At 61.7% G+C, this 13,733-nt stretch overlaps 2 protein-coding genes across 8 annotated transcripts in view; both read right to left on the bottom strand.

The window, feature by feature from the left end:
• LOC116954567 (neuroligin-3-like) overlaps positions 1-1,607 on the bottom strand; it is a 33,663-nt gene extending 32,056 nt beyond the window's left edge. For 3 of the 5 annotated variants that reach the window (XM_032975187.2, XM_032975181.2, XM_032975183.2), the window contains exon 1: positions 717-1,607. The gene's annotated coding sequence lies outside the window, so the exon portion shown is untranslated. The remainder of the gene's footprint in view (positions 1-716) is intronic. The other 2 variants (XM_032975186.2, XM_032975188.2) reach the window with 1 other exon arrangement.
• Positions 1,608-4,175: 2,568 nt separating this feature from the next.
• Positions 4,176-13,733, bottom strand: part of ECT2 (epithelial cell transforming 2) — an 85,961-nt gene continuing 76,403 nt past the window's right edge. For 2 of the 3 annotated variants that reach the window (XM_076052367.1, XM_032975179.2), the window contains 2 exons: positions 9,082-9,455; positions 6,030-6,118 (listed from right to left, as the gene is read on the bottom strand). In XM_076052367.1, the coding sequence (XP_075908482.1) occupies positions 9,084-9,455 (372 nt within the window). In that variant the 3' untranslated portion in view covers positions 6,030-6,118; positions 9,082-9,083. Of the gene's footprint in view, positions 6,119-9,081; positions 9,456-13,733 lie in introns of all 3 variants that reach the window. The other variant, XM_076052368.1, reaches the window with a different exon arrangement.

Here is a 13,733-nt window from a genome sequence, read left to right as displayed (position 1 = left end):
TTACCGCTCCCCCACAACACACAAAGGTCCCCGGGTAGCCTGTAACACACTGTAGGGGCAAGTGCTGTGAGCGAGTAGCAGCAGCACCTGTGAAGGCCGGCACGGCACACGAGGGGGTGGGTGGCCAGCACCACGCCCGGCCGCCTTTGTCTCCCCTAGTGGCGATGTTTACACGTCGCACCAGGTACTCATTTGAGGCCGAGTCGACCATGGGGAGGCCCGGAACCGGTTCAGATAATCGTCACCGGCGTTGGCCGTGAATCGAACCCGGGTCGCCGGGTTCGTATTGCAGCGGGCGCTGACCGCTACACGACCGCTCCCCACCACAGACACACACAGCCACACACACACAGATACACACACACAGCCACGAACACAGACACACAGCCACGAACACAGACAGCCACACACACAGACACCCACGCAAACAGACAGCCACACAGACAGCCACACACACAGACAGCCACAGATACACACAGACAGACACACAGATACACACAGACAGACACACTCACACACCACACAGCTACACACACACAGGTAGAGAACATCGCGAACCCCAGCCGCTCCCACGGACGCGACCGGGGATCAGGGGGGCGTGGGTCCCCAGCGGGGGGATCAAGAGCCCAACGTAAAGCGGTGGGGGTCTTGCCCCCCCCCCCACACACCCCCTGAACTCTCCCCATCTGCTACCCCCTCCGCCCCACCTCTCTCACCGTTCTGTTGATGCGGCGGCGGCGGTGGCTGGCGGTGGAGTCCTCGCGCGCAAGAAGAGCCGAGCGGGGAGAATCGCCCCCCCCCCCCTGAGATCCCCCCCGGGTTAGAGCCCCCCCCCCCTCTCCTCCTCCTCACGCCGCCAGCAGCAGCAGCACCACCACCACGACGCGCGCGGGGATTTTCCGCCCGCAGGATGCGCAGGGATGAGGAGGAAGCCCGGACGAGGAGGAAGCCCGGACGAGGAGGATTTTCAGAAACTCAATTCACGGCCTCGGCGCGTCCGCGGCGAGCGTCCATCGCCCGCCACGCGAATCGCGAAGCGAGAGGGAATCGCAGCGAGCGCGAGAATCGCAGAGAGATGCACGGCGAGAGAGAAAGAAAGACTCACAGAGATGCACGGCGAGAGAGAGACTCACAGAGAGATGCACGGCGAGAGAGAGACTCACAGAGAGATGCACGGCGAGAGAGAGCGAGAGAGAGAATGACAGAGAGATGCACGGCGAGAGAGAGCGAGAGAGACTCACAGAGAGATGCACGGCGAGAGAGAGAGAATCACAGAGAGATGCACGGCGAGAGAGAGGGACTCACAGAGAGATGCACGGCGAGAGAGAATGACAGAGAGATGCACGGCGAGAGAGACTCACAAAGAGATGCACGGCGAGAGAGAGATAATGAGAGAGAGAGAGAATGACAGAGAGATGCACGGCGAGAGAGAGAGAGAGAGAATAAGAGAGAGAGACTCACAGAGAGATGCACGGCGAGAGAGAGCGAGAGAAAGGCGGCGAAAGAGAGAATCACGCGGAGCAATCGCCGCCTGCGTACGCCTCGCGATCTGTGCAGGAATGCGGCGCACGGAGGAGACGCAGCCAGATGAGACGAGGGGAGGGAGCGCGGTGCAGACAGGGGGGGAGATGGAGGGAGGTGGGAGGTGAGGGAGGTGGGAGGATGGAGGGAATGCAGGAGGGAGGGGGATGCAGGAGGGAGGATGGAGGGGATGCAGGAGGGAGGGAGGGGGGGATGCAGGAGGGAGGGAGGGAGGGGGGGATGCAGGAGGGAGGGAGGGAGGGGGGGATGCAGGAGGGAGGGAGTGGGGGGGATGCAGGAGGGAGGGAGGGGGGGGAGGGAGGGAGGGGGGGGGATGCAGGAGGGAGGGAGGGGGGGGGATGCAGGAGGGAGGGGTAGGTGGAGGGATGGAGGGGTAGGTGGAGGGATGGAGGGGTAGGTGGAGGGATGGAGGGGTAGGTGGAGGGATGGAGGGGTAGGTGGAGGGATGGAGGGGTAGGTGGAGGGATGGAGGGGTAGGTGGAGGGATGGAGGGGTAGGTGGAGGGATGGAGGGGTAGGTGGAGGGATGGAGGGGTGGATGGAGGGGTAGGTGGAGGGATGGAGGGGTAGGTGGAGGGATGGAGGGGTAGGTGGAGGGATGGAGGGGTAGGTGGAGGGATGGAGGGGTAGGTGGAGGGATGGAGGGGTAGGTGGAGGGATGGAGGGGTAGGTGGAGGGATGGAGGGGTAGGTGGAGGGATGGAGGGGTAGGTGGAGGGAGGGCAGGAGGGGTAGGTGGAGGGATGCAGGGGAGGGAGGGTGGGGGTGGAGGGAGGGTAGGGATGGAGGGGAGGGAGGGTGGAGGGAGGGTGGGGGTGGAGGGAGGGCAGGGGGGTGGAGGGAAGGCAGGGGAGGGTGGAGGGAAGGCAGGGGAGGGTGGAGGGAGGGCAGGGGGGGTGGAGGGAGGGCAGGGGGGGTGGAGGGAGGGCAGGGGGGGTGGAGGGAGGGCAGGGGGGTGGAGGGAGGGCAGGGGGGGTGGAGGGAGGGCAGGGGGGTGGAGGGAGGGCAGGGGGGTGGAGGGAGGGCAGGGGGGTGGAGGGAGGGCAGGGGAGGGTGGAGGGAGGGCAGGGGGGGTGGAGGGAGGGCAGGGGGGGGTGGAGGGAGGGCGGGGGGGGTGGAGGGTGGGATGGGGGGGGGTGGAGGGTGGGATGGGGGGGTGGAGGGGGGGTGGAGGGATGGAGGGGGGGGATGATTGTGGGGAGAGATTGAGAGGAAAGAGAGAGGGTATGGAGGAGAGAGGGGATGTAGGGATGAAGGAGAGAGATGGAAGGAGAGAGGGGAAGGATGTAGGCACGAGGAAATCGGAGGCAGGAGAGGGGAGGGAGTGGAGGGTGATGGATGGGGACGGGGAATGGAGAAGGGAAGGCAAATGAAGGGGGATAAGAGATGGGAGACGGGGGGGGGGATGGAAGGGAGATGGAGGATGACAGGAGATGATGGAGAGGGAGGGGTGAGAGGGAATGTAGATTGAGAAGACAGGGGAGGAGACGGAGGGGAGGGAAATGAGAAGACGGCGCGGAGGGAGATGTGGAAGGAGGGGGGACGAAGCGAGAGAGGGGAGGGAGATGGGGAGCTGGAGGCGAGCACAGGGGGAGGGGGGGATGATGGGAGGGGGAGAAATGAAGGGCGGAGGGGAGGGAGGTGGGGAGACGGATTGCCTGAGGTCAGGTAGGGCATCCACCTGTTTCAGGTGCACAGCTGTGCGCGCGCGTGCGTGCGTGCGAATCTTCCGCACGCACGCGCGCGCGCTGCACGACCCCCCCCCCCCCCCACACGTGGATTGCTTCTCTGCGTCGCACGTCGAGGCCCACGGCTCCCGTTTCTGTGACCGAGGCAGATGCACCAGCGTCGCCCGGTCCCTGTCGTGGAGCTGTCCAGTCCCGTCCGGTGGCTCCGGATGCGAAAAACCGAAAATGTCACCGCGACGGGATCGGGGCTCTGTTACAACGCCACCGCGACCCTGGATTTAATCATAGTTCCAAACCCTGGTTCTAAATCCTGGTTGTAAACGCTGAATCAAAACCCAAGTTCTAAACCTTAGATCTAAACCATGGTTTAAACCTTGGAATAAAACCCTGGATCGGAACCTTGGTTATAAACCCTAACTCTAAACCCTGCCTCTAAACTCTGGCTTTATACCCTGGATCTAAAAAACCTGTTTGTAAAAAAAAACCTAAATCCTAATGGCGATCCATATCCACAAGGGTGGGTAGCCATCACCACCTGTGCCGATGTGTACACGGCACGCCAGGTACTTATTTAAGGTCGAGTCGACCTAGGGGAGGCCCTGAACCTGTTCAGTTGGCCTCACTGCTCCACTTTGGATTCCCCCTGCCACCACCACCGTCGTCTCTTTTCGCCCGAACTCCAAACAAAACAACAACAGCAGCCGTGGCTCAATTCAGGAGAAACGCGTCACAACTCGAATCGAGTGCAACCGAGAAACGGTGCTGTTTGTCGCTGACCGCTCGACGCTTTGGACCAATCGGGGGTCTGTGGCTCAGCAAATGCGTTTAAATAAATAAATCTCCCCCCCCCCCCAACAACAACAAACATCAATTGCCCAGCCAGCGTCAATTGATACCTTTGGTCTCGTCCTGCGCTGGGAGACGAAACAGGCGTGGGGGGTCAGGCGTGTGGTGTACAGGGTCGTACAACAAAGTTTATTGATGCAGGGTTAAATTCAATTCCCAACGTACGCAACAATAATAATAACAATGATTATTCGTCTACGTGCGCTACGCAAATATTAATATAAACATCGAGTTGTTGACCGGGGCTGTGTGTGCCATCGTGGCCCTCAGCACTCACTGGGTGGGAGAGTCCCTGGAGAACTCTCAGACAAACCAAAGAGCCCGTGGCCCCTTTCGGGGTAATGGCAAAGGTTGTGTGGGGGGGGGGGGGTTGTGAGAAAATAAGAGGGGGGAGGGTAGGAGCTGACCACCCCCCGCATCTAGAAAATTAGCGGGCCCCCCCCCCCCCCCCCACCTGTATAACCGTTCAGAACTCACCCAGAAAGCATTGCACACGGCGGCCAGCCCCGTCACGGAAGGGGGCATCGAACGTGAGACGTGAGGCGTACCCGCCGCGTCTCCCTTGTGCTCATCAGAGCCAGTTTACTTAAGGCGCAGGCCACCCCGCGCTCAGCTTATCAGACGGCAAGCGTGCCGCGGTGGAGGTGGAGGTCTGCGTGCGGCGCGAAAGAAGTTCAGCGTACGGAATGTGCTCACACGAAGGTGCCACCGCAGACACGCTCGATTCACTCCCATGTCGGTGGCCGTCGAAGAACATCGGGGAACTGCGAGCGTCGGGAGCTGGTGGTGGTGGTGGTGGGGGGGGGGGAAGTGCGAAGGGTTTTCCCGACCAGGTACCCAAGGCCATCAGCTCCCAAACAGGAAAGGGCAGGGCAGAGGAGGGCGACAAAGGCACAGGAGAGAATGCAAGAAGCGGGCAGGGAGAAATCGCGACAGAGGAGAGGGCAAGGCGTGGGATGAGGGCCTGGCAGGGCAGAGACAGGATGGGCAGGGTAGGGCAGGGCCATCTCAGCTGGAGGCCCCAGGAATGGTGTGGGCAGCACCTCCCCCCACCCCCCCCCCCCTCCCAGAAGAGACCGCCCCGAATCCACGGTCGCACCAGTCCCCGCCGCTGAAGAAAATAAAAACCACCCGCGACGTGCCGAGACGAACGCTCGTCGCTCGCGACGCGGCCCCGTCAGCGGCGCGCAACAACCGACGAAATTGTGGATCAAGAGGCCGTCCCGGGGTCGCGACCCAGAGGCACGGGGCCGCGCAGAGCCGTGCGGCGCGTTCGGTGCCCGCGAGCGGGAGCCAGGAGCCGACAGCGGCCAGTCCCCAGGTTCCACTGCGGCCGCGGCGGCCGCGGACCGGAACGGGGATCGATGCGGATCAATGGAGGTCGCAGAGTCAACGAGAACCGCCCGAGGTCCAGGGAGTGGGTGGGGGGAGGGGCGGGGGCCAGGTATTGCGGGACCAAGCGACGGCCCGATCTGCACACTGGGGGTGACGTGGGGGGTGCTGGGGAGAGCGCGAGGGGGCGGTGGTCCAAGCGTTGTTGACGGTTGGATGCTACTCGTGTTGGGGGGGGGGCCTCCCAATCCCCGTGAAGGAAGTGTGGAGGAAGACGTTGGGGAGTGGGCCCCCCCCCTTCCCAAAAGTCAGTGGCTCTTAGTGTGCGAGCACCCTCCCCCCTGCCTGCCATCCCCGCTATCCGCTGAGACAGACCCTCGTGAATCTGTGCCAGCGGTGGGGGGGGGGTAAGGGCCGTGGCGCAGGGCACCCCCGGATTCTGGAGGGCGGCCGCTGTGCCAGTGTCCGTGGCGGGGCGCCGGGCGGCGGCGTCGCTTGCGGGCGGCACGGGGGCGGTGGGTCCACGGTGACGGCGGCGGCGAGGTCTGCAGTGACGAGGAAACAGCCTTCTCCCCCCTGCCGGCTGACGAGGTGAGGGTGATGATGATGGTGGCGGTGTTCACAGCAGACGGGCGGTCGACTGGCTGATGGTGTGGTGCCTGGGCTTCTCCATTAGCGCCGGCAGGCTCACCAGGGATGGCGAGCGCATGGCCTGCACGCACGCAGGCACGCACGCACGCGATAAATATCCCCCGCACAAATTATTCGGACCGCTTGCACCAAGCGCCGCAAAGCGAGCGCCTACGAAGGCCGGGGTGGCACACGAGGCGGTGGGTAGTGTCGCCGCCCCCCCCCCCCCGCCCCCCGTCTTACCCGGGGCCGCCGATGTAGGCAACACGTCACAGCAGCGGACTCATTTCACACAAGTCGATTTACGGGAGACCAAACACTGCTTTCGCACGTTCGCCCACCACCGGTGTCGGCCGTGGCCGGGGAGCCGAACTCGGCTCGCGTGCATTCCCTCGAGGGACGTGGAACCGCTTGCGTGAGAATCAACGCGCCCCTTATTCGTGCGAAGGAGGTTTCGAGGTTAAGCTGCACTTTTATTTTCAGACTTACAATTTTTTTTGGCCATTTGCAACGCGTTTTGCCTCACCCGGCGGTTGTTGGCGTCAACTCCGTAACGCCAGCAGCGTAGAATCATCCTTAAGGTCATTTGCGTAGCTGCAACATTCTCCTCCTCGCTTCCCACCGACTCTCGCCCCATCCCTAAACGGTTTGTGGCACTCGAACTCGCCTCCGCGTGCCAGAAGATGCGCATCGCCAAACCGCACGGCTCTACCCTCCCGTAAATCTCAGCCGCTTTCACTTTTTTCCCTTTTCCCCCCGGAGGCTTCGTCGCACAACATCTGCTGCCCCCCCCCCCCCCATCCCCGACAGTGCCACCGTTTCGCTGCCATTTTTTAAATACCCAGACTGCCTTGCGTGGCCGACACGTGATTTCACACCGGAGCTGCCAGGTGTTGCCTCAATCCGCCTCCGCAAACTTTCCGGAGCGGCGCGTCGCTCTTTTGCGTTTCTCTTCGAACAGAAAAAAAAATGCAGGTTAACCTTGAACCACCATCATGAATAACATTAATAATAATCAATTAGTGGATTGAATCGTGGGTGGGTGAATCACGACACCCATAGCAAGCGAGGGAGCGGCGTGCGCTGTGATCAGACGCGAGTGGACCTGAACACAAAGGTTAAGGTCCCCTCCCCCACCGCCGTAGCCTGCACAGGCTCAGACATTTGCCAATGTTGTTGGCCGTGAGCGGAAATGTACATTTGGGTTGCTGGGTTCGTGGCACAGTGGCGTTGACCACTGTGCCACCGCGTGAACGCACGCGCACACATGAACACACAAAGACGTGCACGCACACACACGTGAACACGCACACACGTGATGCCCAGTGTGGCACACAGAGGGTAAGGGGGTGTGCGCCCAGCCCATTCCGACCCAAAGCACGCGCACACACCAAGCAGCCGCCATTTGCCACCTAAGTGGCGGCGATTTCATAGCGTTTGTGCCAAGCTAGGTGCACACTGAAGCCACGTGAAATGTCAAAAGCGCACACACCCCAACCTCCACCAGGGTGCAACACGCTCACGCCCCTAGAGGCCAGCTTCTCAAAATCCCAGCCCTCCGCGCTCATCGCCCGTCTAGGGCGTCTACGGAGGCTCGGGTGAGCCGGCTCCGATCCACGTTAAGCAACTCGAGCCGGCTCCGAGCAAATGGTCCCGGCCGCGCGCTCTGGATGTCCGTCGAGCCTAGCCTGAGCCGAGCCTCGGCCGAACGGCATCGAGCCTGACCCCCGTGAAGAGCCACGGCCGAGCCGGCGATGCTCCCGCCCCCTGTGCGTGTCCCCGCAATGCCCTGCTACTCCGACGTACGCAGCAGGAGGAGGGTTACGGCGGCCACTTTGCCAAACCCGCTGCCGGACCAAGGTCTCCCCACGTGTGAAGACACACGTAGGTAACGCGTAACCTAGGTAACCTAGGCAACGGCGCCCGTGACCAAATTGCCCGCAACGCGTCCCCCGACCTCGTCGGATCTCGGAAGCTAAGCGGGTTCGAGCCCGGGCTAAGATTCTTTAGGACGGGCTGCCCACACACTGCTGACCGGCGTGGTGACGTACGATCGAAATAACCCTGGGGTGGGAGTTTGGGGGAGGGTGGTGGTGGTGGTGGGAGACCGTTATCCAGCAGTCGATTGGCTAAGCAAAGTGGGCTGTGCAGGGAGCCCTTGGCTCACCGCACGCGAAAACTAACGCCGAAACAGAAGCGTCGAGTGCCAAGAGGAAAGCTCGCATTGTGACGTCAGTGCTCACGGCACCGCTGCCACCGGCCTCTAGCCCCGAGCACCTCTGTCCCCCCCCCCCTGCACCGCCCCCCCCCCCCATCATCCCCACGACAGAGGGCTTCGGTCATCCTTCGCCAACCTTCCGTGTGACATTTTGGCCCAGACGCTTGATACAAAATACTCTGCCGCCCCCTCCCCCGCCCCCCCCCAAAGCGCATGGTACACGGGGGAGCTACGGTGATCCACTGCTGGATGAGGGGTGGTTCTCCCCACCACGCCGTGTCGGTCTTAGGTGTTGTTTGACCATACTTCGCCACGCCGGCGCAGCGTAGGCTATTGCCAAGCGCGACTTGCCAGGAATAGAGTGACGCCGCAGCAGCGGCACTACAGCGCCTGTGCGGAACTGAACTTCTTTCGCACCGTACGTAGCCGACCACACCAATCGGGGGCGTTTTCATGCCACGTCGTCGCCCATCCGAGCGCTGTCCAGGCCTAACCCTGCTTAGAGCTTCCGACACACGTGACGAGAGCGGGGCGATTTGTTTGGAGGCGCGACAGACTTAGCCCTCCGCAGCGCCACTCCACCCCCCCAAATCATTAAACTATCATCTCTCGTCTCCCCCCACCCCACGTGTCAACCCCGTACGAACGAGCTTCGATGGCTCCGTCGCAGGCTGAGGAAAAACCTCGGGGGCTGCAGGGTAACGACAGGACATTGCAGAGAGCCCCCCCCCCTCCCCCCGCGGAACGGGAGACTCTGTGGACTTTGAGAAGCTCTTTCGCCGTGCGCCTCGCGGGGGTGGGGGGTGTGATCTGACGCGTTCGCACACCGTCACACGTAGGTGACGCGGAACGGCAGGCGCGGCGACGGGCCCCCCGCGTCCCCCCCCGCGTCCCCCGGCTCCCCCGAAGCGCCGGGCGCCGGCGCCGGCGGCGGCGGCGGCCGGGCGGCAGAGGGCGGGGCGCGGGGAGAGAACGGGCGCAGGGAGGCGGCGCGGCAGCGAGAAGGGCTCTCCGATCTCCCGCCACCAGCGCCACCGTCCTCCCCCTCCTCCTCCTCCCCCTCCTCCTCGTCGTCGTCGTCCTCCTCCTCCTCCTCCTCTTCGTCGTCATCGCGCCGGCTGCTGAGAGAGTTGGAGCGCTGCACCAGTGGCCGGGTCGCCTCGGCGGTGGAGAGGCTCAGCACGGAGCTGGAGCGCGGCAGCTGGCGCCGCGAGCACGGGGGACGAGAGCGGAGGGACGGCGGTCGTCACGCCGCCATCGGGCACCACGAGTCGCCGGCACACACTTACCGACTCCCCCCCGCCCCCCCGGCCACCACCGTGCACCCCGCACCTCCCGCCGCGCGCACCGCACCTCATCGGGCCATGATCTATCCACTGCTGCCGGATCGAGGCCTCCCCCAAGCCGTGGCCACCTCTCGCGATCCGCCAACCGCCTGCACGCGAGCGGATTTCATCGCTCCGTCTGCGCGGCGGCCGTGCTCCCGGGCGCGTTCCCCTCCCTCTCGGCCGTCATTCTGTCGCCGGCCTCGACCGCCGACGTTGCGTCCTGCCCGAGCCAACGTAACGTTACCCAGCGGCCAAAGTTAGGCCTCTGGCCCGCGCACCACGTGCTCCGTCGTCCACGCGCTCCCTTTTGTCAGGCCACTCTCTCGGTGGGATTCCACGCGCGCGTCTCACCGCTCTCTCCCGCTTACAACCCAGAGGCCCCGCGTTGCTCGCCGCTGATAAGACTCCGCCCACTGACCCCACACTCGGCTGCGCGGAGGCATGAACCACCGGCAGTGCCGTCTGCACACCGTCACCAACGGAGCAATACACGCGTCGAGAGATACGCAGCTTCGCCATTAAGGCGGACTCGCCAGGCCCACCCCCACGGCACAAGCCACCGCTCCCACCTGGCAACCCCTTCCTCGGGTGACTCGCTAACCCCAGGCACTGCACAGGTAACCACTTCACCTGCTGCCACTGCTACATTGCTGCCCCTGCTGCTTCTGCTACTGCTACTACCGCTACCCCTGTGGCTATTACTGCTCGTGCAGAGGAGGCTGGCCTTAGCTTGTCAATGCTGCTGCTGCCACTTCGAGCTCTCAGTCGATTCGGCCTCCTGACACTCGGCTCTCGGCATCCCTCACGTCACCGCTTCCACGCCGGCCAGCGAGCCGGCCAGCGAGCCGGCCAGCGAGCCGGCCAGCGAGCCGGCCAGCGAGCCGGCCAGCGAGCCGGCCAGCGAGCCGGCCAGCGAGCCGGCCAGCGAGCCGGCCAGCGAGCCGGCCAGCGAGCCGGCCAGCGAGCCGGCCAGCGAGCCGGCCAGCGAGCCGGCCAGCGAGCCGGCCAGCGAGCCGGCCAGCGAGCCGGCCAGCGAGCCGGCCAGCGAGCCGGCCAGCGAGCCGGCCAGCGAGCCGGCCAGCGAGCCGGCCAGCGAGCCGGCCAGCGAGCCGGCCAGCGAGCCGGCCAGCGAGCCGGCCAGCGAGCCGGCCAGCGAGCCGGCCAGCGAGCCGGCCAGCGTCTCTCTCGCTCTCCTCCTCCGCTTTCGAGGCCCCAGCGGCAGTCGATGAAGGAGGGGCCGCGCCCGTTTAGCGGGGGGGGGGGGGGGGGAAGACTTCAAATTGGTCGCTGTGGGCCACCGCCGTGAATGATAACGAGGAGGCCGGCGTGTTTAACATCCTCCGCGGCAACGCTCTGCGCGTGCACGCGCGCGTAACAACGCATCAATTAACATTCGTGCGCTCGCCCACGAGCCAATCAAATCGTGCACTCGGGCAATTATTAATTAGTTAATCTGCACGCACATTACGTGCCGAAGCTCGTTCGTAATTTCCAGACCTTCATCAATCCGCCGGTGGACCAATGTCCGGGGCTATTCGACAAGACGCTGGCCGGTGGCGGGCTGGAGGGGGTCGCTGGTGTACGCCCGGCAGGACCGGTTCACAGAGAGGACCGGCCGCTCATCCGAGTTCCCGGACGTGGCCAGGAAGTGAACCTGGGGGTGAGCCGGGTTCCATGGCGGAGCGCCGCTCGCTTAACGATCGTCACATTGGGGGTGCAACGGAACAAAAACTATTCTAAATAAAAGGACTCGGATCACGACCCCGATTCAACAAATCGCTGCTGGGGGTGGGGGTGGAGGAGGGGGGGGCGTTGGGACACGATAATCGCCACTCTCCTTGCGCTTCGGCAATGTCTAGCGGCGTCGCGATAATCGCTCGCTCGCTCGCGCCGTACGCAGCGGCGGCTCCCTCTCTCCGCAGAGCCGCTCGCCGGGCGTCGCGTAGATGACTGATGCGGAATCATTACACCTCATTACAAGCAAGACGAATACGGGCTGCCACGTGCGAGGCCAACCTGGCGCCGGTCGCTCGCCGCGGGAAGCCCAAGCCTCATGCCCCCCACCCCCACTCCTACGGCGGGGGGGGAGGAGGGGGCGAGCACCCATCTGGAATTAAAATCTATACCCATGCACACGCGACGGATCCCGCCTCATTACAGATCTAATCTGGGCACGTCGTTAGCGGGAGAGCGTGGAGGGGGGGGAGGCGGGGGGCGGAGGCGGGGGGACAGGAGCAATCCCCTACCCCCCCATTCATCACCACCGCCGCCGCTGCCACCGCCACTCAATCCCGGCCTCGCCTATGATTAAGATTGTAATCCGCAACGGTCGCGCTGCGTCGCCGCGCCGGATTTACGGCGCCCGGCACACGCGCGGCAACGTTGCCGCACGGGCTGAGCGCACGCACGCAGTCGGTCGTCCTGCGTCATGCCGTGACCACCAATCGGCGGGCAGCGGCGGCGCGATGGTACGCGTGGCAAAGCCCAGCCAGGCAGCCAGAGGAGCGAGTGTGGCCCATCGGCTTGGGTCCTCCCCAGGGCTTAGTTTCCCAACGACGTTGTCTCTCGCATTCGCGAGAGACGAAGCTTCCGTTCTCTCACGGAGCAGACCAGAGCTACCAAATATCACCACAGAGTTACCAAATATCACCACAGGGTTACCAAATATCACCACAGGGCTACCAAATATCACCAGAGAGTTACCAAATATTACCAGAGAGCTACCAAATATCACCACAGGGCTGCCAAACATCACCAGAGAGCTACCAAATATCACCACAGGGCTACCAAATATCACCACAGGGCTACCAAATATCACCAAAGGGCTACCAAATATCACCACAGGGCTACCAAATATCACCACAGAGTTACCAAATATCACCACAGAGCGACCAAATATCACCAGAGCTACCAAATATCACCACAGTGCTACCAAATATCACCACAGGGCTACCAAATATCACCAGAGCTACCAAATATCACCACAGGGCTACCAAATATCACCACAGAGCTTCAAATATCACCACAGAGCTACCAAATATCACCACAGGGCTACCAAATATCACCACAGGACTACCAAATATCACCAGAGGGCTACAAAAATCACCACAGGGCTACCAAATATCGCCATAGAGCTTCAAATATCACCACAGAGTTACCAAATATCACCACAGGGCTACACAATATCAACACAGAGCTACCAAATATCACCACAGAGCTACCAAATATCACCACAGAGCTACCAAATATCACCACAGAGTGACCAAATATCACCACAGAGCTACCAAATATCACCACAGAGTTACCAAATATCACCACAGAGCTACCAAATATCACCACAGAGTTACCAAATATCACCACAGAGCTTCAAATATCAAAGGGTTACCAAATATCACCACAGAGCTTCAAATATCAGCACAGAGCTACCAAATATCACCACAGGGCTACCAAATATCACCACAGGGTTACCAAATATCACCACAGAGCGACCAAATATTACCAGAGCTACCAAATATCACCACAGAGTTACCAAATATCACCACAGAGCTACCAAATATCATGACAGTGCTACCAAATATCACCACAGGGCTACCAAATATCACCACAGGGCTACCAAATATCACCACAAGGCTACCAAATATCACCACAGGGCTACCAAATATCACCACAGGGCTACCAAATATCACCACAGGACTACCAAATATCACCACAGGGCTACCAAAAATCACCACAGGGCTACCAAATATCACCAGAGCTACCAAATATCACCAGAGAGCTACCAAATATCACCACAGGGTTACCAAATATCACCACAGAGCTACCAAATATCACCACAGGGCTACCAAATATCACCACAGGGCTACCAAATATCACCACAGGGTTACCAAATATCACCACAGAGCGACCAAATATCACCACAGAGCTACCAAATATCACCACAGAGCGACCAAATATCAAAGGGTTACCAAATATCACCACAGAGCTTCAAATATCAGCACAGAGCTACCAAATATCACCACAGGGCTACCAAATATCACCACAGGGTTACCAAATATCACCACAGAGCGACCAAATATTACCACAGAGCTACCAAATATCACCACATAGTTACCAAATATCACCACAGAGCTACCAAATATCACGACAGTGCT

The sequence above is a fragment of the Petromyzon marinus genome, chromosome 55, assembly GCF_048934315.1.
Source record: "Petromyzon marinus isolate PM22_M1 ecotype Great Lakes invasive population chromosome 55, UKy_Petmar_22M1.pri1.0, whole genome shotgun sequence".
NCBI classification, from domain to species: domain Eukaryota; kingdom Metazoa; phylum Chordata; class Hyperoartia; order Petromyzontiformes; family Petromyzontidae; genus Petromyzon; species Petromyzon marinus.
Note: the sequence above shows the minus strand (reverse complement) of the source record. Positions and strands in the feature narration are given on the sequence as shown.